Below are 26,095 nucleotides of genomic sequence, written 5' to 3'. Positions count from 1 at the left end.
AAATGTGAGAGCTGGTGATGAGGTGGGCTTAAATAGAGAGAGAGAGAGAGAGAGAGAGAGAGAGAGAGAGTTAAAATCCAACCCCTTTGTCTGAAGTATATCCCCACTTCGTTAAATCTATGATTTGTACACAGCACAGTTTGCAAATCATTGTAGAAGGCTGAAATGCAGACGTCCTACATCAAATGTCCTCAACCTGTTTAGCATTGGAAATTTAAATCTGACTGATGCACTCAAGAAAACTATTTGAAAAGGTGTTAATACCGTAAATACCAAAATGTCTTGAGTACTACACTGTCATAAAATTCAAAGTTAACACTCGGTACTCTAAGCTAGTATTGTAGTCTGTGGTAACATTAAAAATTAACCTTTGTATAATGAATGAACAGATTCATGAAATGGATATTAATACAGTTTTTGCCATGTTTGGCAGCTAACTGTATAAATGTCCTATAAACTATGAAAAAAGGGGAACATCTCTCTCTCTCTCTCGGGTTTCAGGCTGACATTTCATTAGACTCTGACTATTCTGATGTGAGTTGAGACAAAAAGCAATTAATTTTTTTTGTCCTGACACCTCTGACATCCAAAGACAACAAATGTGCTCTGGCAGCAGGTTGTAAAAAAGGCCCATTAAACGCTTCTGTTTGACAATCCCATAAAATGTGATGGCTCATTTAAAGAACATCTAAGTATATCAATTTGGCTATTCTCTTAGGTTTTTCTGTCGACTCATTCATTAATCTGTGGTTCTTTGTCTCTCTCCCTCTCTCGCACTGCAGCATTTTCTCATATTAAATCTTTCCAGTCTTGAGCTGAGTGAAATGATTCATTAAATCTTCACACACAGACGAGGTCTTACAGGCTTGTTTTTTAAACTGCTCTAACCAGTCACCCTGTAAATGAATCCAGTCGCTGGATCAGACTATACTTTCCGAAACGTTTCATAGGATAAGACAGAACAAGGAAAATGGCCACCAGAAGAAACCACATTGTCACACATTACTAAGTCTAGTCATTAGTACATTGCATAGTTTAACAATATTGGTTATGGTGTTAATGAATAAAAAAACTTCTTATTACTACTAGACCAGTGGTCCCCAAACGTTTTCTTCCGAGGGCCAGCTTACTATGCCTGGCTCTAAGAGAGTGCCAGAGTCTCGGAGTATATCAACCATAAATAGCTTAGTGCTGTGAACAACAGCAGTCTACCTTAGTTGAATATTCCAATAAATTTAATCATAGGCTACTGCAATTTAATACCATTGCTAACTGTGTTTAACTGTGTTCAGACGAAACCTACGCCCTTGTAAGGGATAATGTATTGTCCGCCGGTAATTATCAGAAAATAAGTCCCGACAGGGAGAACAGAACAGAATTATCAGAATTTTCTGATAATTACCGGCGGACAATACATTATCCCGCTTATTACATGGCTACTTGCCAAAACGAGAAAAGAAACCTAACACAATGAATCTTTAAAAATGATTTTGCTACCGTTTTGTGTCTTCCGCTGACAAAATAAATAGTTCGCCACACAGATAGAACTTGACAGTTTCAGGTGTTATGCGGGCAACGTCTTACTAGCTTACTTTCCTTTTAATGAAATTCCATTGCAATAAGCGAACGGAATTCTTGCGGAGGGATATGAAAGACGTTAATCAACCTGTTGCCACTGACAGCGGTGATTATATACTTTGCCGGTGATTTATAGATTTAACATAGGCCCGAACGTTGGGAAGGCCCATTCATGTGAATGGAACTTTCTGCAGCACTCTGAAGAGCCGTGTAATTATAACAAATAATTGATAAACGTTTAGAATACTTTGAGCACTGATGCAGTCAGCATAGGCCTCTTACATTGTTTGCAGGTAGGCCTACATTTCATTCCGTTTTCGATGGCAAACGTGAAACAGCGCCAAAACAACCACCAGTGGGCAAAAGGAGTATTACATGTGACTCGCCATAGAGAATGGATGGGGAAATTACGGAGGTTATAGTTTGACGATGTCGTACTCCCGTGCGGGCCAGATGCTATATACCACGGACATGTTTTGGGGGGCCACCCAAAATGAGTTGGCGGGCGTAGTTTGGGGACCACTGTACTAGACTAATAAGAACACATGTATTTAATTACCATTCATTTTATATTTCGGGATATTTCGGGCTCTATTTTAGCAATCTCAAACGCCTGGTCAGAGTAAGAAATGCAAAATGTAAAAACATTTAAGGTGTTTCAAGTTCACATTTGCTAATTAAACTGTGTGATTTTGTGATCAGACACCGAGCACATTGTTCAAAAGGGTTGTTCTTATCTTTCTTAATTAGGCCTAGTCATGGGTGTGTTTTGGGCGTAACATATTTTAAATTCAATGAGAATGACATTTGTCATTCAATAATGTTCGAATGAATAAAAATACTACGGATAGCCTATTTACCCTGAAAATGAGTCGTTGCCTGGGACTCGTTGTTAAGGGCTGCTTACATCTTGTGCGTCTTCACTGCTGTGCTTTATATGTGCTTTTTACTATAGACCAGGTTTTTCTTGGTCAGTGGCGTAATCATTTTTAGTTGGTGTAAGATAGCGATTTTTGGATCAAGTGCCAGACCATGCCTATGTTCGTTCATTGACACACCCATGAGCGCAATGTTCAATGGAAGTGGGGCGCATGGTGAAAAAGTCATCACCGACTTGGGTGTATGATATGAACAGGACTTATGTTGCGCTTTGTGCCACATTGCGCCAGGTGCAAGATATGGCCCTTTGTCCGAAAATTCAGACTGTAGACTCTACATTACTGCTTATCGAGGTGCTGTCATTGCATAACACATCAGACAACCATGTAGGCACTGGCTAGAGTACACTCGATGAAGGTGAGTGAATTTTAATACTATTCCTAGACAACACGCTTTAGCTACATTTCACACATACCATGATGCAAATTCTGCAAATGTAAAAATGTCACGTGCAACACTGAAGGTAACTGTAGAGTCTAGTTCAGATGAATAAGGTGGAAAGAAAGTGTAGAACACATCAGTAGAACACATCAGTACACATTAGTGGTGCTAATAAAAGTGTTATATACTATATATACTGTATATATAATATAATGTAAGAATATAATTTAAATTCTTATGCATACGCCCCATTTTGAGTATTTTGCCCGACATGTACATCATCTACTTAGGAGATAATTGCTCCTACATACTTTTGCCTATAATCAAATGCCTGACCTCTTTGGAAAGCTTAGACACTGTAGTTTCTTGGACAACAATGATAGAAAAACTGTGTGATGTACTGACACAGAGTTACAGAGGCTAGAATATTATTTTCTCATTCTGCCGGATAACAAGCATCTCTGAACTGACCACATTTCAGCCCTCTATATATATGAACCCCTTTGTATAGAAGCATAATCTTGGTCTCAAATGAAATTAAACACATTGAAGTTTCATGCTTGTATTTGAATTATACTTCAGGGGTTCTGATATGGAATGACTACACTAAATATGGAATAATTACAAAAAATTATAAATCTTTATAATTTCAATGTTTAATTAAATTGGTGGACTATGCATACTGTGCATAACTAATATTGGATCAAATGACATGAATATTCAATTTCTATGGATTCTTGTGAATATTTCAAGACCCAATATGCTATAACTAGCATATTGCTAAGGATATACACTGCAGCTAGAAGGTAGGGAAGCACTAAAAGCGGAGACATTAATCTGACAATGTAAAGCACTACACAAATTTTACATGACAAAGATTGTCATGTATTGATTCCTAAGAGTCCAAACTTTCAAATGATGTATAATATGACTATGCTACATAACAATCGGAAGTATAAAAATTATTTTGAATGTGGGGGGAGGTGGGGTAAATGACCCGGTACTGGAACATGTGCTGCATAACAGGGTAATGTAACGCTGTATGTAATGTATATAATGTATGCTATATGATTTTACTTTAAACTGTTAATTTTAATGTTTGGACAAAAGTGTCTGCTAAATGCCATAAACATAAATATATATGATACGAGGTCAGTGTGTGTGTGTGTGTGTGTGTGTGTGTTTGTGTGTGTGACGCACACACTCACATGTATACTCACAGCGATACTGTGTCCAAAGCCGGAGCCGGGCTGGGGACTGGCAGCGCTGATGTAGTTGCCCACGCCAGAGTCCTGGCTGGCGGCAGCATACAGGTCAGCCACAGGGCCCGGGCTGTTGGCACCAGGAAAGCCACCCGGGCGTGGAGGGTTGGCGCCTACCCAGGGCGATGAGAGAGAGAGAGGGAGGGAGAGAGAGAGTGGAACCCAGGTGTTAGCGACTGCAAGAACAGTGACTAGCGGCACCAGATAAGGAAGAGCAAGCAGCAGAGATTACAGTATGACTTTGAGGAAGGCGCTTTGGACTGGAGGACAAGCCAAAAACTGGGATATAACTCTGTCACAGTGATGTGCAGCTTAAGCACAAGAACATCACAGCTAAAGCACAAGAACATCATCAAATTATCTGATTTCATTAAATTTAGAAAACTTTGCATTGATTGTAATACACTTTGCATTGAGGGTTATGTGCTTTTCAGTGAGCGTAATATGTATGTGTTAACTGTGAATTATAATTATAATCCTTTTGAAATAGAAAATCTTTGACATTAATATAGAATTAGTGCCAGTGCCCTGGTGTCAATCTCTGTGCGAATTTAATAAACCTCACCTTAAAAGGCAGCCTAGAAACAATAATTTCAAAGCCTCTTAAATGCAAACATTATGAGGGCAATAATTCCTCTGTAATTACATTCATTTCACATTAAATAAGACCACATATGAAAATAATTGCTATAGTAGTATTCTGTGTTGCCAATTAGCAGCCTCTCTCTAAATGCTAAAACATTGCATATAGTAACAGTGTTATACAGTGTAGAATACACAGGAAATGGTGTCAGGGCTCTTCGGAAATCATAGTAGTCAGGCTGAGCATGCACTGCGCTGCTAAAAAACATCATGCAAGATTTGACCCAAAAAAACATGCACTCAAACAAATGGCTTTAAGCATCATGTTTATGTTGAACACCTGAAGCTTATATGAAATGCATAGATGTGTATGTGTGTGTGTGTGTGTGTGTGTGTGTGTGTGTGTGTGTGTGTGTGTGTGTGTATGCAGTGGTTAAAGTGGGATTTGGCAGATGGAGGAACTCTAAAATCCAGTGTCGGTGCAACAGGGAAAAATGACTCTCTGTTGGACAACATATTGAGTAGTGTGGTGTAGCAATACTTTTTGGACAAGAACTGCTAGCTTCTTAGTCACCTCCGTATACATGCGAAAAATTAACTTACCATTTATTTTAACAATATCATCACACTATATCGTTGGTATGAAAGAATATATTTATTATTAATTTATCTGAGGTGGCGGAACTGCGTCCCCCCCCCCCAGACTTTAACCCCTGTGTGTATGTATGTAAATGTTTGTTGTCATTAATTTTCTTTAACTTATGTGTGTAATCTTTCATCTTCATTTTCAGCATGTATGGCAGAACATCACACTAGAGTTGCATGGGTCAGTGTGGAAGAGAGAGGTCAATCAGGTCAGAGGTCACAATACGGTTGGGCAACTGCCTGGTGAGTCAGTTTTAGCACTGAAGGGTCACTAACGTTACAGTACATGTGGATACAGAGACCCAACTGGTATCTATTTCATCTAGGTTTCTGTTTCCCCTTGGTTTCTATCTCATCTTTTGAGGGCCCAGGGTTCTCTTGAAAAAGAGATGTACGATCTCAATGAGACTCACCTGGTAAAATAAAGGATAAATATAACTAAATAAAATAGCACTGAACTAATAAGGAGTAGCAGCTACAAGACAGCGACTAGTGGCAACAGATGAGGCTGAAGAGCTCCTTTGTCTTAATACGTTTTACTGACCAACCGGCTTTTGATAGGCTAATGTCATCCTAACGTTTTACTGACCGACCCGCTTTTGATAGCCTAATGCCATCCTAACCAACACCTCTGTTTGGATGAGAGCTCTCAATTAGCCTGCGTCACTGAAACCACAATTTAACGCTGCTGGATAATATGAGACTACAAGACCCAGAGTTCCTCCCTGAAATCATCCCCCTGAAAGTAAGCTGATCACCACACACTCTTCCTCTTGACTAACATTCAGCATCCGCCCGTCTCATCCTGCCGCACAGCACCTCAGCACACCTGGAGCTGACCTGCTTTACCGTGTGCTCATCTCACACCCCGAGTTTCTAACAGGATCTCTCATTAAACCCTTCTAGATCCTTTTGGATCGAGCCCTAATCCTCGTTTACCCATAATTGGTGGATTCAGCTTGAACCGCCGGACTGAGCGACTGAACAGAGTCTCTTCTTTTCTCTGTGTGAGCGAGCAGTAGGATTTATGTTTTAAACTCGCAGCGCCTCGGGCGAGAGCTGCCACTGCTATTAACTTTAATAGCCAAACATGAGCTGCCCTTATTGGCTTTGACTGGTGGGTTAGCAGCGTCCATGCTAATTGCACGAGCTGAGCTTTGATTACACAGCATGTTTCAGGACCCCAGTGACTCAAGCTGGGTTTGCCCAGTCCAAAGTCCTCACATTGCATTGTGTTCGGATTTATGCCACCGTGTGATGCACTTCTATTCTGACAGCGTGCACAGAGACTCACATGGGAAAGGGGAAGTTGCTGACGCAACGTGATGATCGCATAAGCTGTAAATTACTGCGAGAAATATTCTTTTTTTTATTATTCATCCATCTTCATTTATTTACTTACAGTCAAAGTTCAGAGATAGTCGACCTCTCTCTCTCTCTCTCACACACACACGCACACACACACACGCGCGCGCACACGCACACACACACACACACACACACACACAAAACCTTTCCTGTGTCTCACTGAAACTTGGATAACGAGTCCTGATGACCTCTAAGGGACCCACAATGCAACCATTCGGTCCTTGTTGCCACAGCAACCAAGAAGCACCAAGCGGTTTAACAAAACACAATTAGCCTTTTAATCCAATGTCATTTGGTCCTACTTTGCTCGTAACCATTATTGAGTCCAGATCATGAACATAAATTTCGGCAACTGAGGTGGTGATGTGACATTATTGCCGAAGAACAATGACAAACAACGGCATACATGTGACACTTACACCAAGTAATTCCTTCACAAAGAGATCACAGAAACAAACTCCCTTCCACAAGAGAGAACACAGTCAGGAAGGACTTAAAAAGTGGAAATGTGAGACATAAAAAAAGTTTTTGGCGAAAACTCAATCCGCATTTCTGGCTCTTTGCAGAGTGTTTATCTCAGTTACGGAGCCACTGGATTACATTATGTGCAAATGAGATTCCTGGGCTTCAGGCAAAGCCTGCGGATCCAGCCCACCGCATCCGTAAGGAGCCCAGACGCAGATGGAAGAATGGGAGCCCCGTGCCACCAAGGGACTCAGGCCAAATCTAGACCAGATCTGGGCCACACCTGGCCAAAGGCATCAGGGAGTCTAGGGAGAAAGGAAGGTGCTGTTTGTGCCTGCACAGTAGGGTGGGCACAGCACCAGTGAGGGCTGTTAAGACAAGCAATCCACACACACACACACACACGTACACACACACACACACACACACACACACACACACACACACACACACACACACACACACACACACACATACACACACCACACACACACACACACACACACACACACACACACACACACACAACAAAACCCATGCACACACTTTCTCTCACACACACACACACCCGGGACTGGGTCCAAAACCAGGAGATGTGTGTAATCTTCAGTGTAAAGCACAGAGGCTAAAGATGTCTTTCCCTGCTGGCTGCCAAGGCCAATGAGGCGGCAGGACAGAGTAGAGTGGAGTAGGGGCCGCGGGGAGTGCTCCACTAAGAGACTCCTGGGCACTGCACCACCTGCCTCTGCCCATCACCCTCACCCTCTCCACCGCACCACCTGCCTCACCCATGCCAGCGCACTCACCCTCTCCACCCCCCCTCACCCATGCCAGCGCATTCACCCTCTCCACCCCCCCTCACCCTCTCCACCCCCCCTCACTCTCTCCACCCCGCCTCACCCATGCCAGGGCCTTCCATTGCACTTCAGTACACAGTCTGGGTCTGACACTCACCTTCACTTTTTTCACTGCATGTAACTTGTCGAAAAGTATCTTGACTGCTCGATGGTGTTTTAGGCCCCCACCCTCGACTTCAAGGCAGCGCTGCGACCGTCGACTTCAAGGCGCCTAACCCTAAACTTAACCCTGATCCTAACCCTTGCCTAACCCTAGTGCCTTCCATGTAGTGTTGGTGTCATGGTTACAGTATACTCCTATACAATAACTCATAGCAATAGAAACATACTGATAAGAGTAATAATATGTAACCAATGCATTTTATTGAAATAAGTGGTGTCCTAAAACTGATCAGTCACAGTATGTCATGCGAGAAACAAGACAAAGCATATTATGTGCTGACATTGAACATGGTTGGTAGGAAATGCCATATCAACGGGCAGTTCACTCTAAACACACGGCTACATATACTGTACTGCATGGAAGCATACACATCATATTATATTAGATTTGCAACTGTGAGCACGCTAGAAAACTAGCTTCACTGAGTTTTACTGTCACCTGTATGCTACTAAATTACAATTACATTTCTCAATGTAAGTTATATGGAGTAGGAATATGGTCCAAGATAAAATGAAATCCAAATGACAAACAGTCCCCGTCCATCTCATGTATTAAAATACATATGCATGCAAAGAATACAAATGTCATTCTTCGGGTGCCAAATGTGCAACAAAATAGACAAACTCCCCCTCAAACAAAACAGAAACATGCAAATGCATATCTGGCCTGTTCCTCAGATGCACACACATAGTTATCATAAACAGCAATTTGTATTCTTAAGCTGTCGTGTCATCTGTTATGGCCCACATATATACATCATATGCAAATACGTATATATGTGTATATGAATATATATACTTCATGTCATTCTCTGTTTCCCCAGCCGTTAGGAGAAGGAGGAGGAGTACAGGGAGGAGGTGGTGGAGGAAAAGGAGGAGGAGGAGGTGGAGGTACGTAGGTGTTGCTCCATACAAACCTGGGCTCTTAAACTGCTCCGGGCTGGGCAGGTGCTGAAGGGGGGAGTTGCAGGCCGAGGCGGATGCAGGGTGGTGGTGCTCGCCCTGCAGCATCTGAGCGGCGGCCTGCGGGCCCAGCGAGCCGTAGTCGGCGAAGGAGCACGGCCCCGCACGCTGCTCCCCACCGCCCGCCCCCACGGCCGCTGCCGCCGCCGAGTAAAAGCCATAGTCAGGAAAGCCTGGGAGATATGGGAGGATAAGGAGGAGGAGGAGGAGGAGGAGGAAGAGGGGAGGAGGAGGAGGAGGAAGAGGAGGAGGAAGAGGGGAGGAGGAGGAGGAGGAAGAGGAGGAGGAGGAAGAGGAGGACAGAGGAAGAGGGGAAGAGGAGGAGGAGGAAGATGAGGACAGAGGAAGAGGGGAGGAGGAGGAGGAGGGAGGGGTAGAGTGGGGAAGGGTTGGGACTCCATCATTGGGGAAGAAGCTTTTGGATGTCATGGTGGTGCACAGTGATGTTGTGACAGTTGTGACATGTTGGGGTGTGTGAGTGTGTGTGTGTGTGTGTGTGTGTGACAGTGCAATACAAGTGTGATAGTGCTGATGATGGTATGGATTGTGGGTCCGAACTCAACGTGAGCCTTGATGTCACTTCCTGTAAGAACCCAGCCAGGAGCCTCTCCACCCCCCACCTCTGCCATCTCTATTCAGTCCCTCCACCTCTAACTCCAATGACACAGCACCACTTCCAACAACACAACATGGCCTTCATGAAGAAGCCTCTGCAAGACTGCCATTCTTCACCACTTGGTATACAATAAGGGATAGTGGACAGAAAATAATGCATTAGCATTAAGGTGGAAATGCAAATTTGCATTTGTATTGATACACAAGTAGCCTAAAAACACTATATACAAGTGCAATGCAGCCAAAAAAACTTTGTACTGTACATACCACTGCTTGGTTGAATTTCCTATTGTGATGCACTCTTTAGAACGTCGATAATCGATGTTGATAATCAACGTTTTTAAGAGCGCATCACAAAAGGAAATTCAACCAAGCTGTGGTATAAATGTACAGTACGAAGTAGCATGGAACACTGGACTAACTGACCAACACACACACACAGCAGAGTAGAGCATGGCAGTCATTGAAACGGTCCAGAGACGGCTGGTCATTGGGTGATGATGATTATCATAATGTACGTCAATTGCCTAGAAAGAGCAAAAAGGCCTGGGCGGTATGGGCATGTTTCGGACACAAAGGCGGCAGCCATCTGGTGTGAAAGAGCGTTTTTGAAAGAGAAGTGATTTTCTGTGGATGTCAGGGGAGTGTGTGTGTGTGTGTGTGTGTGTGTGTGAGCTTAATGGGTTTTTTTCGTGGCTCAAAATGACAAAATAAGATGCATATCCTGATGACCTGGGTGCTCTAGGCTCTTTATGCAAAGAACGGAAATATATATAAAAAAAATATTAATTTTCAAACCACTTCATACAAATTTGCATTCCTTCAAAAGAGACCTGGCACTTTGTCATGCTCTCTCGCTCTCTCTCTCCCTCTCTCTCTGTACACCACAACAATGACAGGTTCGCGCTCATTGACTCCATTACTGATAAGTGGTAGGCGGACAAAAGACACAGGCTCGCCTCTTCAGCTTAAAATCCCTCCTATACACACACACACACAGACAGACACATGCCTATACACACCTCACATTCACACAGATGGGAGATTATCAACGCCTGAAAAGGCGCCGTTGAGCGCCTCGGTGCTGGTGACATTTACGGCATGTCCCGGCGTAATCTGAGCTGTGCGGCACATGCGAGGAGCGGAGGCTATTAAAAGACGGTGCCGCCACCGCCTCTCACACCTCTTCAGGAACGCAGGCCTACTGTAGCTCTCCGCACCAAAGCTGAGATCGGCCGGCGGAGGAATAGTAGAAAGAAAGCCTTTCATCCACAGCCTCCCCTGCTGCGTGTTTGTTTTTCATTCGGAGAATAAAGAAAGAAAGAACAAAAGAAAGAAAGAAAGACAGACAGAAAGAAATTTTTAAAAAAAAGAGCAGCGTCACGCATTGCCTAGCCGATGGCGATTACACCACAACCGTCTGCCAAACATAATCCAGAAGAAAGGCCGCTTACTCGTTCGCTTAACACTTCTAGAACATCACATTCAGAAGCTCAGCGCTCACGGGCAGCATGCCCACTTGTCAAATGACTGACACTTCAGAGATGGCGAGATGCCCACGATGCCTACTTAGTGCAGCGCACCGACCTGACAGACCTGTGTGTGTGTGTGTGTGTGTGTGTGTGTGTGTGTGTATGTACTGTACATACGTATGCGTGTGTGTGTGTGTGTGTGTGTGTGTGCACATGTAAGTATATGTGTGTGTGTGTGTATATGTATGTGTATGTATGTGTGTGTGTGTGTGTGTGTGTGTCTTTATGTGTGTAAAGCAGAGAGAAACACACCACACCACCCCTCAGCCCACCAGTGATTCATCTCTATCAGGCTTCAGCAGTCTGGTAGCCAGCACAGCCGGAGGTCACGGCAGATCGGCTGGGGTCGGCTCTGCACCTGGACTGGGGACACTTCAACACACACACACACACACACACACCGACCCCACCTCCAAAGGTCTCCTAACCCCCTACTCTCTCTCTCTCTCTCTCTCTCTCTCTCTCTCTCTCTCTCTCACACACACACACAGGAAGATATACAGACACACACACACACACACAAACAACAAAACACACGCACGAACACAGAAAAAGACATGGACATGCACACACACACACACACAAACACACACAGACATTAGTATCCATCTAAGCAGGCAGGCGGGCAGCTGCCAGAAATGCTACGACCAGATTCCATCCCAACTGGTCCAGCTGCAACTACACACACTCATAGAGACCATTAGAGGTACATCACCTCCAACACACACACACACACACACACACACACACAGCGCCTTCAGAGGTTTTAGAGCCAGACCGTACAGCTGGGGAGATAAGGGCTGCTCTACTGATGGCCTAAAATGAGACACCATTTCCCAAAGAGACTGCCAGCCTCTCTCCTCTCCTCTTTTTACCCTGTCTTCCCTTCTTTTCCTCTACACTCCTCTCTTTCTCTCCTCTCCTCTTTACCCTGTCTTCCTTTCTTTTCCTCTACACTCATCTTTCTCTCCTCTCCTCTTTACCCTGTCTTCCCTTCTTTTTCTCTACATTCCTCTCTTTCTCTCATCTCCTCTTTCCCTGTCTGCTCCTTTCTTTTCTTCTTTTTTCTCTCCTCTCCTCCATCCATCCCTACAAACAAACAGACAGACTGCGAGACAAAAGCAGACAGGACTGGAAGAGACTCAGAGAGGCTGTTACTGGTGTCTGCGCTGGAGGGGTGTGTGTGTGTGTGTGTGTGTGTGTGTGTGTGTGTGTGTGGCTGGGTTGAACCCTTCAGAAGCCACTTCTGTCTCCCCCTCTCAGTGGCCACACAGCGAGACCAAACAAGATAACACCCCCCACCCCTGCAGGGTCAGGAGGCCCACCTCTACATCCTCTACATCCTCAAGAGACGGAGAGTAATTAAGTAAACAAAAACACAAAACACAAAACAAAAGGGCCAGGAAAATGCCAGAGTGAAATGGCCTCTGACGTTGTCTTCATCTCTGAGAGATGCATTAATAGCCTTAATGCATTAATGAGTTAGAGTGTGTGTGTGTGTGTGTGTGTGTGTGTGTGTGTGTGTGTCTGTGAGTGTGTGTGTGTGTGTGGTGTGGTGTCGTGCTCTTCGCTAATTACACCAGCTTTCTGTGCTTCCTCCTTGTCTTCTAATTAGATCTTTAACAACAAACACGCGTCGCCGTCACACTGACCTTTACCGAGGCTCACACACACACACACACACACACCAGCTCTCCCCCATTAGGTAACTGGCTAAGGGGAAGGAGGGGCCAGGGAGGGTGAGAGACCTCCATTCCATGCCCCCACACACACACACCCAACTCCCCCCATAGAGTCACCCGCCAACGCAGTCCCTCGCCTCCCCTAGAGCGTTCGGAATGCCAGCGCCAGCACCACCTTCCGACACTACTGCCAGCTTCCTCAGCTTCCCTCTGCAATCTGCATAATTCCTCTGATTCCAGGGATAGCGGGAATGCCAGGACACAAAGATGATACCCTCGCATAATAGAACCAACACCCACCCACCCACACACAAACACCCCAAACACACACACATACTATAACAAACACACATGGCGGCTTTGTTTGTGCTAACACACACAATTAGCGCTCAGCTGCAAGTAGCACACAGCTGAGGAAGCCTTATCTAATATGACTTTTATTGTTCAGGTAGATTGCCCGTAATGATGCCGCCATTAGTAGGGAAGGATATGACTATGGAAAAGAGTCTCTCCTCTCCTCTTGTCCTCTCTCTTGCGTGGATGGCAGGCTGTGAACAAGCCATCTGGGGAAGGGTCCAATAGCTTGATTATCATCCCCAAACTAATTTCCTTTTATTCTCTCTCTGGTTTTGTGTTGTTGCATACAAAATGATTTGCTTTCACTAGGACAAAGGTGAGAAAACAGAATTGAATAGTACAGCATTTTTTCCCCTGACGTTCCCGACATCAAAGTCAGAAAAATAATGGCTCCTCTCAAAAGCCCCTCCAACAACACATTGTTTTTTAAAAAAAAAACAGATGTCCGGTAGCTCTGTGACAAACAAATAACTAATGCATGCTGGATGCTTATGGCAAAAAGGGGGGAAAGTGTGCTGATAACAGGGCAGGAATAGAGGCTCTCCACATATGTGACAACAATGAAGAAAGTGTTTAAAAGCCTTTATTGTAATGGCTAAATGAGTAAAAAAGCTAACATGTTTCGACCACTTGCTTTCCACAACACACGTTTTTACTTCTGTTCTGTGTCACCGCTGTGGGAGGTTTACCACCAGATTCCAACCCAACTGGTCCAGCTGCAACTACACTCACTCACAGAGACCATTAGAGCCACATCACCTCCAATACACACAAACACACACACACACACTTACCCTCCCTACTGAGACCAGAGCTACAGAGGGGGGTCCATGAAACGGCATCACACCACTTTGGATGACACATCCATGGTGCAATTTGTTCTAGAAAGATCTGATGGATTTTAGGAGAGGAGAGGAGAGGAGAGGAGAGGAGAGGAGAGGAGAGGAGAGGAGAGGAGAGGAGAGGAGAGGAGAGGAGAGGAGAGGAGAGGAGAGGAGAGGAGAGGAGAGGAGAGGAGAGGAGAGGAGAGGAGAGGAGAGGAGAGGAGAGGAGAGGAGAGGAGAGGAGAGGAGAGGAGAGGAGAGGAGAGGAGAGGAGAGGAGAGGAGAGGAGAGGAGAGGAGAGGAGAGGAGAGGAGAGGAGAGGAGAGGAGAGGAGAGGAGAGGAGAGGAGAGGAGAGGAGAGGAGAGGAGAGGAGAGGAGAGGAGAGGAGAGGAGAGGAGAGGAGAGGAGAGGAGAGGAGAGGAGAGGAGAGGAGGGGAGAGGAGAGTAGAGGAGAGGAGAGAAGGGCAGAGGAGAGGAAAGGAGGGGAGAGGAGAGGAGAGGAGAGGAGGGCAGAGGAGAGGAGAGGAGGGGAGAGGAGAGGAGAGGAGAGGAGAGGAGAGGAGAGGAGAGGAGAGGAGAGGAGAGGAGAGGAGAGGAGAGGAGAGGAGAGGAGAGGAGAGGAGAGGAGAGGAGAGGAGAGGAGAGGAGAGGAGAGGAGAGGAGAGGAGAGGAGAGGAGAGGAGAGGAGAGGAGAGGAGAGGAGAGGAGAGGAGAGGAGAGGAGAGGAGAGGAGAGGAGAGGAGAGGAGAGGAGAGGAGAGGAGAGGAGAGGAGAGGGGTCCATGAACGCATCACACCACTTTGGATGACACATCCATGGTGCAATTTGTTCTAGAAAGATCTGATGGATTTTCATTTAAGGTGATAATATTCACCAAGTCTTCTGCAGATAGAATTGTCAAAACAGAGAGAGACAGAGAGAGAGAGAGAGAGAGAGAGAGAAAAGAATGGTGGTCACTGCCACTCTCAGGTAGCCGTTACTTTTGAAAACAGCTGACCCCGTGTCAGAGGAGAGAGAGGGCATCACGTTTAGCCACATTAAGGGCATAAAGGTTTTATCTCTGTGTCCAGTCTCCCTGTGTCATTAATGCCACCCTAGGACCTCCACAATAAAAGGAATCCTTCTTTGGAATTTCTGTTCCTTTTATCAGCGCTCTGGAATTGGATCTAATTACTCATCTGCAAAACAAATGAGGAGGTCGTCGTTGCCGTGGCGACTGGATCAGGAGGCCTGGCGATGCGAATCGCTCGACGAGCTTCATTTCCGCCCGTAATTACCCCTCTCCCCTTCTGGCTCCACCCACTGCTCCCACTGTGTGTGTGTGCATAGGTATAGGCAGCATATATTATTGTGTGTGTGTGTGTGTGTGTGTGTGTGTGTGTGTGTGCGGGACTAATGGGGTGGTAGTGGGTGGAGTATGGTCAGCCTGGAGTTCAGAACTCAGTGATCGGTGAATGAGTGAGACTTTTTTGCTTCTCTCCCTCGCTCCCTCTCTCCTTCCTCCCTCTGTCTTGCTTTTTCTCCTCCATTTCCTCCTGTCTTCTTCTCTCTGCTCTCACTGAAAATCCTCCCTTTCACCCCCCCTCTCTCCCTCTTTCCTCTCTCTCTCTCTCTGTCCCTTTCTCTCCCTCTCTCACTCCATATGCTTCTGTAATGAGGGGGCCTCTCTCTACCCCTCTATTCCCCCCCGCCCCTCTCTCTCTCCGTACCCTGCTGTAATGAGGGGCCTCTCTTGGAGTGGATAAATGCTCTTCTCGCTTTTCCACTTTACCAGATGACTGACTCTGAGGAGGAATGCTAAACCGCCGCCTCGCTCTCCTCTGAAAGGGAACGGAAAAAAAGACAGAAAGGTAAAAAAAAAAAGAAAAACAGACAACAGAGAGTAGAACAGAAGAGAAGAGAGGAGAGGAGAAAAGAGGAGAGTGGAGAGGAGAGGAGAGGAGAGGAGAGGAGGAGAGCTGGGCACATTCTTCATCAATTTTCCATTTCAACTTGTGCATCAGAAAAAGAAGGAGTGCGGTGTCCTCGGACTTGAAGTCTGTGATTAGCTAAACACTGAGGGCCAGATGTAACATTTTCATGAGATGTAACATTATTAGCTATGGACAAACCGCAAATTTCTTAACGCTGTCAGAATTGAAGTTTCCGTCGTATTTATCAATCGCTCAATCTTTAGTGTGTAAACTGCTTTCTCTGCCATACTTCACAATAAAAGCAATTCTGAACGCCCCACAACTGAATGGCAGCTACAAAGCGCCAGTTGAATGAAGTTAACTGATGACAACATTAAAAAGAATCAAACGTTTAGCAATCATGAAATAATACCATACATGATTAGATGTCAACAAGCAGGGAGATAATGAAGATCAGTGGTTCTACTTACAGTAAACTACTTGTGCACGTACTGTAGGCAATGGAAGATTGGTCAAATCTAGCAAGTAGGAAAGTTTAAGTGAATGACGTGAAAGTGAAAGTAAGACATTCGAAAGGCCAACGAAAGTTAATGTTTATTTTTATAGTACAAAGACTTACAAAACTGGTGATCTTAATAGTGATTCTGTTGTCTTTGAAAGGTTCTCTTATTGACGCATTGAACTGCAATTTGTTTTTTTTACGCTAAACTCCCACTTTCCCCTTGGATCCTCCCATGAATTCATATGCATGACACGAAAATCGCAATTTGCCATTTTCAGCTCCCGCTCGAGAGGCAGTTTGCGCTTTTACATCATTGCGGCCTGTTTGTACATACCTCACAAATGATTTTACACGCACGTTGCGAAACAAATACGTCTGAAGTGGGCGCAAAAACGTTAGTACATCTGGCCCCGAGCCCTGGGGTGCACATGTGTAGGACCCTGCACACACACACACACACACACACACACACACACTAACAAACACAAACGCACGCACGCATCCACACATGTACATGTATGCACGCGCACACACACACACAAACACATACTGATGCATCCTCAAATACTCACACAAACATACTGTACAGCCCTAAAGAGTATCCCTATACTCACACAAACACATTCATACACTCATTTCATTCTCAACTCATACCCTTCCTGCACTCTCTTTTTTTTCACCCACATACACACACACACACACACACACACACACACACACACACACACACACACACACACACACACACACAGACACCCCCAATATTCTCTCGCCTCTCTGACCATTCCGTCTCGGTCTCTTCATACTCCACAGTCTGGCAGGCATGAGAGCATCACACGGCGCCAGGTGTCAATCTGCCTGTCAAAAGCCTTCCCAAATTAGCTTTGAATTCCACAATAGTGGCAATTAGCATCTCCATTCCCACCTATGTCACTTTAAAAGCGGGCAGATAGGGGCTAGCGCTCACTTCCCCTTTTCACACAGGCTTTTCTGCCTCAACGCCTGACTAATTAACAACACTGGAGCTTCTCTCTTTCACAGAGCGCCGACATTTCATAAATAATACATGTTTAATGTCTTGTCATTTTGCGCTCAGAGAAGCCTGGCTAATGAATTTTAACAGATAATTTATTCCTGGGTTTGCTAACGCAAACACACGCAAGGGTGGCGGGTGGTGGGCTGCGGGTGGCGGGTCCTTCTCGACTTCTCCTTTTCTCCGGCCGGGCGACTGGTCGTCCCTCGTCAGTGCACCTGACTCATGCTCTCGTCAGGATACCTGCATGATGTCACTGAGCTCTTACACAGCTGTCAGGACCGACAGACAACAGGCTGGTGAGAAGACTACGTCATGGCCGACAGACATGCAGTCTACAGAGGACAGAGAGGCAACAGGCTGGTGAGAAGACTACATCATGGCCGACAGAGACACGCAGATTTTATAGGCATTGCAATGCAAAATATGAGCCTCACAAAGTAATAATAACTATTTACACGCCTTTGATTGTAAGGTTTGAAAGCAGAATACTGCACTGCGCATTATACTACACAAAAATTTACAGAAATAAGCATTAAATGTTAATGTTCTTTAGAGACACAAGCGTAGAGTTCACTGGACCACACACACACACACACACACACACCCACATTGGCATGTGAGACCCAACTGGAGGATTAACACCACCAACAGAGGCCAGCCAATCCCGGGCTGCGGTGGGGAAGCTACTTAAGGTCACACAGCTTGTTTAGACAAAACGGAGAAAGATGACACACAGAGGGAGTGAGACCGCCAAGTGGACGGGTCTCTCTCAGGGGAGGGACAGGGACATTAACACTTTAGAGTAACAAATGGTAGTGAAGCATTTACAATACATCAGCTAATAATTAACTAATTATGAAAAAAACATTTTGATTTCAAAACTCGAACCACTGATCACTTCCGATACTGGTAACTGCTTGTTTGGTTAGGTTCGGTTCTATTCAGCCTTATAGTAATTATGCAGACAGAGCATGGTTACAGAGTCAATAAAACGCCGATTTTTAGCTTCCCCAGCGAGTGATTACTACTCTCCTGAAGTCTCGTTTTCTTCAGATTGAGGGCTCTGTATGTGAGTGTGTGTGTGTGTATGTGTGTGTGTGTGTGTGTGTGTGTGTGTGTGTGTGTGTACGCTTTAAGTGCATCCACTGCCGCAGGACACTTCAAGTCCCTGCTTTACCCGCCTACCCGCCTGCCTGCCTCCTAAGACTATTCAGCTGACACTTCAGGAAACAATGTGCCCCGCTCCCTGAGCTAATTAGCCCAACAGCCACTTGCATAATATTACACTGCCGTGCGTGTGGTGTGTGCTAGCGCTGAGGAAGATCTCCCACACCACGGCCTCGCAGGACAGCAGGGTTAAACGCTGCATTGATTGGCCATTAGAGGAGAGCCGGCAGTAGAAAGTGCTTATTTGTGAGAACGGTAACAGAGCAGTCAGCGACGGTAACCTTCAGGACATATTCGCCGTAACCTTCAGGACATATTCGCCGTAACCTTCAGGACATATTCGCCGATTGTGCGTTCAGAGAGAGCTAAAGGGCAGTGGGCAGCAGGTTTCTCTACTACTAGGGCCCCTATTTTCCACCCTGGTGCATGGCGGAAAACTCGTTTTCCACCCGGCGCAAAGTTTATTTTCGCATTTTGCACGTCTCATTTTTAAACAATGTGCCAGGAGGTGTGACAATGAACAACCTAGGGAGTGGTCTGGCGCATTGTCTAAAAATCGCTATAGTACACTACCTAAAACGCATTACGCCACTGACCAAAATAAACCTGGTCAGAAGTCCATGGCGAGTTGTTTATATGTTATTTTAAGAGAGCATTATCAACAGTGATATGGGTGGGTGCAAAACGCACCATCCTTCTATTATCCATGAATGCGCACCAGCGCACATCCATGCAATACATTACAAATTACACGATTACAATGGGAAACATAATTAGAATAAAGATATTACGAAATACATCTCACAATGAGTAGTTCACAACCATTTGCAAATTGGTAATGACGGTTAAAAGTGATTAGGCGAAAGGCGAGAGACACATATGAAGACGCACTGTCACAAGATATAAGCAACTCCTCTGCAGGATAAACATTGTTTTATTCAGTCATTCGAACATTATTAGGGTAAGTGTTGCTTTTTCCAGCCTATGTTTTTAATGGTAACCGATTGTCAGTCAATAGTGAAAGTAACTAACTGTGTAGAACTGTTTTGTCGTTGATTGACACCATGGTGAAGTTAGTTGCACTTTGCCAATGAGTTCAAATAATAGACGACTGCAAATGCGTGAAGGCTATACTATGCTAGGTTTTAGTAAAGCATGGTTTAATGGAATAACTGTTCCATACGGTCTCGTGTGCAAGCAGATTCCTTCAAATGCGCCACTGACTGTCAAAATACTGCACAATTTGAAGTTGGTCTTTATTAAAAGGAATACAGATGCCATTCCCAAAATGGGTTAAAAACACACCCATGACAGATGACCATGACGCTTTAACTATCCCACACCCAGTATGGACTGACAAATTCAATTTGATTAAACTATTCGCCAGTGACCATGCGCTTTAGACTGTCATAATAGGGCCCTAGGCCTCATCGCTAACTGGCATTCAACATCGGGGAGGGCTGTCTGTCCTCATGTCCATTAGGTCAAACACATGGGAGTGGAGGAAGAGTAAAAAGATATAAAGACTGAATGCCTTTGCAAGAGAAAGACATGAGACATAGAGAGAGAGAGAGAGACAAAGAGAGAGAGAGAGAGAGAGAGAGAGAGAGAGAGAGAGAGAGAGAGGGAGAGAGAGGGGGCAGGGAGAGATAGAGAGAGAAAGAAAGAGAGAGAGAGAGACAGAGAGAGAGAGAGAGAGACAGAGAGAGAGAGACAGAAAGAGAGAGAGAGAGAGAGAGAAGGGAGAGAGAGGGGGCAGGGAGAGATAGAGAGAGAAAGAAAGAGAGAGAGAGAGAGACAGAGAGAGAGAGAGAGAGAGAAGAGAGAGAGAGAGAGAGAGAGAGAGGTGTAGACTTCAGACCTGTGTTTGCGTGCTGGAGCGAGGAGAGGGATATTTATCGGCAGCATTATAAAAATGAAGTTGACTGTACACAGAAGCGCCAGCACTTCCTGAAGAGCTCATTTAGGACAACGGAGCGGCAGTGGCGGAGATGAGGAGAAGACAAAGACAAGAGACGTCACAAACCGACAGGTAGCTTTCTGTTCTGTTTGTGGAGGAGGAGGCTGACAGCGTCCATAGCCCCAGGCACTTAGAGAGGGAGAAAGAGAGATAGAGAGAGAAAGTGAGAGAGTGGGAGAGAGAGAGTAAGAGAGAGAGAAAGCATGGAAGAGAGAGAGAGATGAGAGAGTGGGAGAAAGAGAGAGAGAGAGAGAGGACAGAGAGAGGGCCTGAACCTCTCCTACCGACTCCTGAAAACCTCTTAGGCATGTCCACGGTGTGTCAATCTCTGCAACCCCTGTGTGTGTGAGTGAGTGTGTGTGTGTGTGTGTGTGTGTGTGTGTGTGTGTGTGTGTGTGTGTTAGTGTGTGTGTGTGTGTGTGTGTGTGTGTGTGTGTGTGTGTGTGTGTGTGTGTGCGCATGTGTGTGTATTCCTAAAGAGAAAGCAGATTTCACTCCGTTCAGAACAGACTTCTCAAGCCTCTCAGCCAGAAGTATTACAGCACTGTTACAAGGCTACACCAGCGGACTTCATTAGCAATGTGGTGAGGACGGGTGTGTGTGTGTGTTAGTGTGTGTGTGTGTGTGTGTGTGTGTGTGTGTGTGTGTGTGTAAGGACGGGTGTGTGTGTGTGTGTGTGTGTTAGTGTGTGTGTGTGTGTGTGTGTGTGTGTGTGTGTGTGTGTGTGTGTGAGTGTGTGTGTGTGTGTGTGTGTGTGTGTGAGTGTGTGTGAGTGTGTGTGTGTGTGTGTGTGTGTGTGTGTGTGTGTGTGTGTGTGTGTGTGTGTGTGTGTGTGTGTGTGTGTGTGTGTGTAAGGATGGGTGACCCATTTCCCCCCTCCTGTCTCGCCCTCATCAAACGGCTCAGTGGCTCAGAGTCGAGCAGCGTTACGTTCTCACACCCACGGCTAGGGCTGCACCAGGGACACACACTTCATAAAAATGTGCAAACTCATATTGCACGTTCGAAGACAAATACAAGACTTTGCTGCGAAGAGGATTAACCATATCACAAAAGCAATTATATGGGGATTTGTTTACTGTGTACAGCAAAACAAATAAACAAAACAACAAAGAAACTCACACAATGATGAAAACACTCATGAAATGGGACTGCGGTCAAACCAGGACGAACATATCCCAAGGCCACTGCCGTAAACCAGGAGCTTTGGGTAAAAGTGTCTACTAAATGAATTAATGTAAATGTCAATGTAAACACACACACACAGCACACACACACACACACACACACACACACACACACACACACACACACACACACACACACACACACACAGCGCCTTCAGACTGGCACAGCACAGGGGGCTTTGGGGTACTGGGGAGCCCCTTTTTCCCTTTCTTGGCCTCACAGTAGAAGTGCTACACAAACACACACACACACACACACAGCCACAGACACACATATACACACACACACACACACACAGGGCTGCAGACTGGTGCTCGGAGAGACAAGTCGCTGTGATGACCTCACTGTCAGAGGGTGCGGGACATGAGCAGCACGGCATGGCTGTCCGCTAGCGTTAGGAGAGAGAAGGAGCCAGAGAGAAGACACACACACACGCATGGAGAAACAAAGGCAGAAGGGAGTTGGCACGCGTGCACACACATGTGCACATATGCACACACACACACACACACACACACACACACACACACGAGGCCAGAGAGCAGTTGCACAGTGACAGAGAGAAGCGACTTTCACTTACCCTTGCCTGCCGGCAAATGACAGTATGAAGAGACCTCACGCAAGCATATCGTACACACAAAAACACACGCACACACAGGCACACACAAAGGCACACACACACACACACACACAGGCACAGCTGATGGGGAAGCGCCTTTCACTTACCCTTGTCTCTCCACTGACAACACCACCAGTGGACCGACGTCATGCAAGTATACCACACACACACACACACACACACACACACAGCATACAAACACGCAAAACACCAAACTTTTTCTGACTATTTCATTACTGGCAAAATAAATAAAAACTCCTTATTACTGTTCTATACATAGACAAACTGTCTGCACACGGCAAGGTCTGTGTAGCAGCCAGCTCAGCAGATTCACACAACTCTCTTCACCGCTGCAACATGCCGGCTACAACCACAGGATGACCTCAGCCAAGAATCAATAAGCAATTAGACCCTATTAATAGAGCTGATCAAGTTATCAGTACTTTTGTGTTTTGAAGTTCAGCTTTGAGCAGGTCTGGCTAGGTGTTTAACCGCCTTCTTTAACATTTAGTTTCACTTTGGGCAAACCCACAGCTGTCTCCAAAAGCGAGTTGACTGTGCTCACAGGCAATGGAGTGTCCAGCAGGAATTGGCATCGCTGGTCACCTGCAGAGATGCCCTGGCAGAGCTGCTACTGCGGCCTCAACAGGCCTCCCCCCATCCTACTACATTTAAATGGACACTAATTAATTTAACTGATGCTTCTATCCAAAACGACTCAAGACATCCCTACCTACAACCCTACCTCCAACCAACCAACACATCCCTACCTACTGTACAACCTGACATCCGACCAACCAACACATCCCTACTTACAACCCTACCTCCAACCAACCAACACATCCCTACCTACTGTACAACCTTACATCCGACCAACCAACACATCCCTACCTACTGTACAACCTTACATCCGACCAACCAACACATCCCTACCTACAACCCTACCTCCAACCAACTGACTCATCCCTACCTACAACCCTACCACCCATCAACCAACACATCCTTACTTAGAACCCTACCTCCTTCGACCAACCAACGTATCCCTACCTACAACCCTATCTACCGCCCCATCTGATTAGCCCCATCCCGTGGGCCTCAAGGATGTCTGTCACGTGCTCTCTGAGGCTACATCCACACTATTCCTTTGTTGTTTGAAGCCAAAACACCTTTTTTATGTTTGCGCCACTCATCTACACGACTCTGACGTTTTCAAGCTCCTGAAACAGAACTATTTAAAAATGCTGTCTGCCCATCTCTGACTTTGCGTTTTAATGTGGACAGCGAAATCTGCAAACATCTAAAAGCGATGATGTAGAAACCCACGTTCCCTACCTGACTGGACCTTGTCAGTCTGATGTCTGTCCACTCTCAATGACTCACTTCAACCAGAGACTTTCTAATGAGGAGACAGCACTCAAAAAAACTCCTCCATAGAAATGCATGGGGTTAGTTTGTAACGCCAATATGGCAGTTGTCTAAACATATCCAGTCCCTTCCGCGGCAAAAAAGTTGACATGTGAATACATTGTGCCAATCATGTGGTGTGTTGTGAATACATCGTGCCAATCATGTGTTGTGATCTCACCTCTGGAGCAAGGTTGGTGTCGTGAAGCCTTGTGCACGCACATTTCTGCCGAAATAGATGCCCGATAAGTGCCCAAAAAACTTGTGCCAAACAACAATATGGCCGGCGAGTGGAGGGACTTGCCTAAAAGGACTTTGATTCAACTTACACTACTACCCTGCCAGCGGTAAATACAACATGGAGAACAAAATACAAGCTTCACTGGCCTCGCTGTCTTTGGTACCATCTGCAGAATTTAACTGCATCTGTAGTGCAGTTCAATTTCTGCATTTTACTGCGTGACTGGTCAAGTGCAAATGGTCACGTGATTCGCTCCTTTCAGTGGTGCAGACTAGAGAAGGTTCTGGAATTCCGAACGTGTTTCTGCATGGATATCGTATTAGCTTTAAAACGCTGTTTACAAATGAAAGCGTAACAGTGTGGCCAGTATGTGTGTGTGTGTGTGTGTGTGTGTGTGGCCTTTAGCCTGAGATGACAGAAATCAGTGAATGCTGGGAAGCGCCAGAGTGTGCTAGTTACCATGAGATGGTTCAAGTCCAGAGTGTGCTACAGTAGTTACCATGAGATGGTGCAGGTCCATGGGGAACTCAGGGAGATATGAGAGTTACTAATGTGGGTGAACAATCAACACTACTGTGTGCAATACAGACTTTGCGACCACACGTTCACCTGCACACACCTTTTACTTATTTGTTTGAAGGGTGTAATTTTATTGCTGTGTATGTGTTTGTCTTGTGTGTGTCTTTTGTATTGTTTGGGATTATAAACGGGTGGGTATATTGGTACAGACCGTCAGATGACACCACAGTAGTAGGCCTGATTGACTGTGATAATGAAACCGCCTACAGAGCAGAGGTATCCTTACTTGGAGAATAGTGCATTGTAAATAACTTAAGTCTCAACATCTCCAAAACTAAGGAAATGGTAGTAGACTTCCGTAAAAATAAAAACAGGCTTTCGCCTCTGATCATCACTGACCAAGCCGTAGAGTGGGTGAACAGTTTCAAGTTTCTGGGTACCACCATCTCCTCCAACCTCAAATGGGACCTTAATGTTAAACACATTGTGAAGAAGGCTCACCAGCGTCTATTCTACTCTATCCTTCCCACACCTGCACACTCATCTGCACATAGTGACACTTTGAGACACCTGACACTTGAACACTTTTTCCAGTTATTGACTCTTTTTAGCTGCTCTTGCTATGTACCACTCAGCTATGGCACATGTGATGAACCACTATTTTCTTCTCATCACAACCACAGCTGTGTGTGTGTGTGTGTGTGTGTGTGTGTGTGTGTGTGTGTGTGAGAGAGACCTGACTTTGGCTAGATGTATGTAAGCGTGTGCTGTATGGTGAACATATGTGCAATGATGTATGTAATGTTTTTCTATTCTGTATTTATGTATGTATGCTACTGGACACCTTAATTTCCCTCGGGATAAATAAATGATACTCTACTCTACTCTACTCTACTCTACTCTATTCTATTCTTCCTTCGCCAACTGAGGAAATTCAAGGTGTCTAAGGCTGGGATGAGGGACTTCTACAGAGCTGTGATAGAGTGTTCTCACATTCTCTGTCACAGTCTAGTTTGGTGACTGCTCAGCCGACGACAAGAGGGCTAAATAGGGTTGTCAGGATAGCGTCAAAAATCATAGGGCAGGACCTCACTGACATGAAGGATATATATAACACCCGACTGCTTAAAATGGGAGGGAAAATAGTCAGGGACCCCTCCCATCCTGCCAATGCCCTATTCACCCCTCTTCCTTCAGGGAACAGGTTTAAAAGCATCACAGCCAGAACTTCACGATTCACCAACACTACATATCCCCAGACAGCAAGAGCCCTCAACACCCATCATCCCAGAGTATCTGATCTGCACAGTACTTGGTTACGTCCTCCTCAGAG

At 45.5% G+C, this 26,095-nt stretch overlaps 1 protein-coding gene across 9 annotated transcripts in view; it reads right to left on the bottom strand.

The window, feature by feature from the left end:
- Nucleotides 1-26,095, bottom strand: part of LOC125284493 (RNA-binding protein Musashi homolog 2-like) — a 290,258-nt gene that overhangs the window by 9,930 nt on the left and 254,233 nt on the right. For 3 of the 9 annotated variants that reach the window (XM_048228491.1, XM_048228508.1, XM_048228524.1), the window contains one exon: nucleotides 4,107-4,273. In XM_048228491.1, the coding sequence (XP_048084448.1) occupies nucleotides 4,107-4,273 (167 nt within the window). Of the gene's footprint in view, nucleotides 1-4,106; nucleotides 4,274-9,156; nucleotides 9,376-26,095 lie in introns of all 9 variants that reach the window. The other 6 variants (XM_048228467.1, XM_048228485.1, XM_048228477.1 and 3 more) reach the window with 3 other exon arrangements.

Source organism: Alosa alosa, chromosome 2, assembly GCF_017589495.1.
Source record: "Alosa alosa isolate M-15738 ecotype Scorff River chromosome 2, AALO_Geno_1.1, whole genome shotgun sequence".
NCBI lineage: Eukaryota > Metazoa > Chordata > Actinopteri > Clupeiformes > Clupeidae > Alosa > Alosa alosa.
This window is presented reverse-complemented; position numbering and strand designations above follow the sequence as displayed.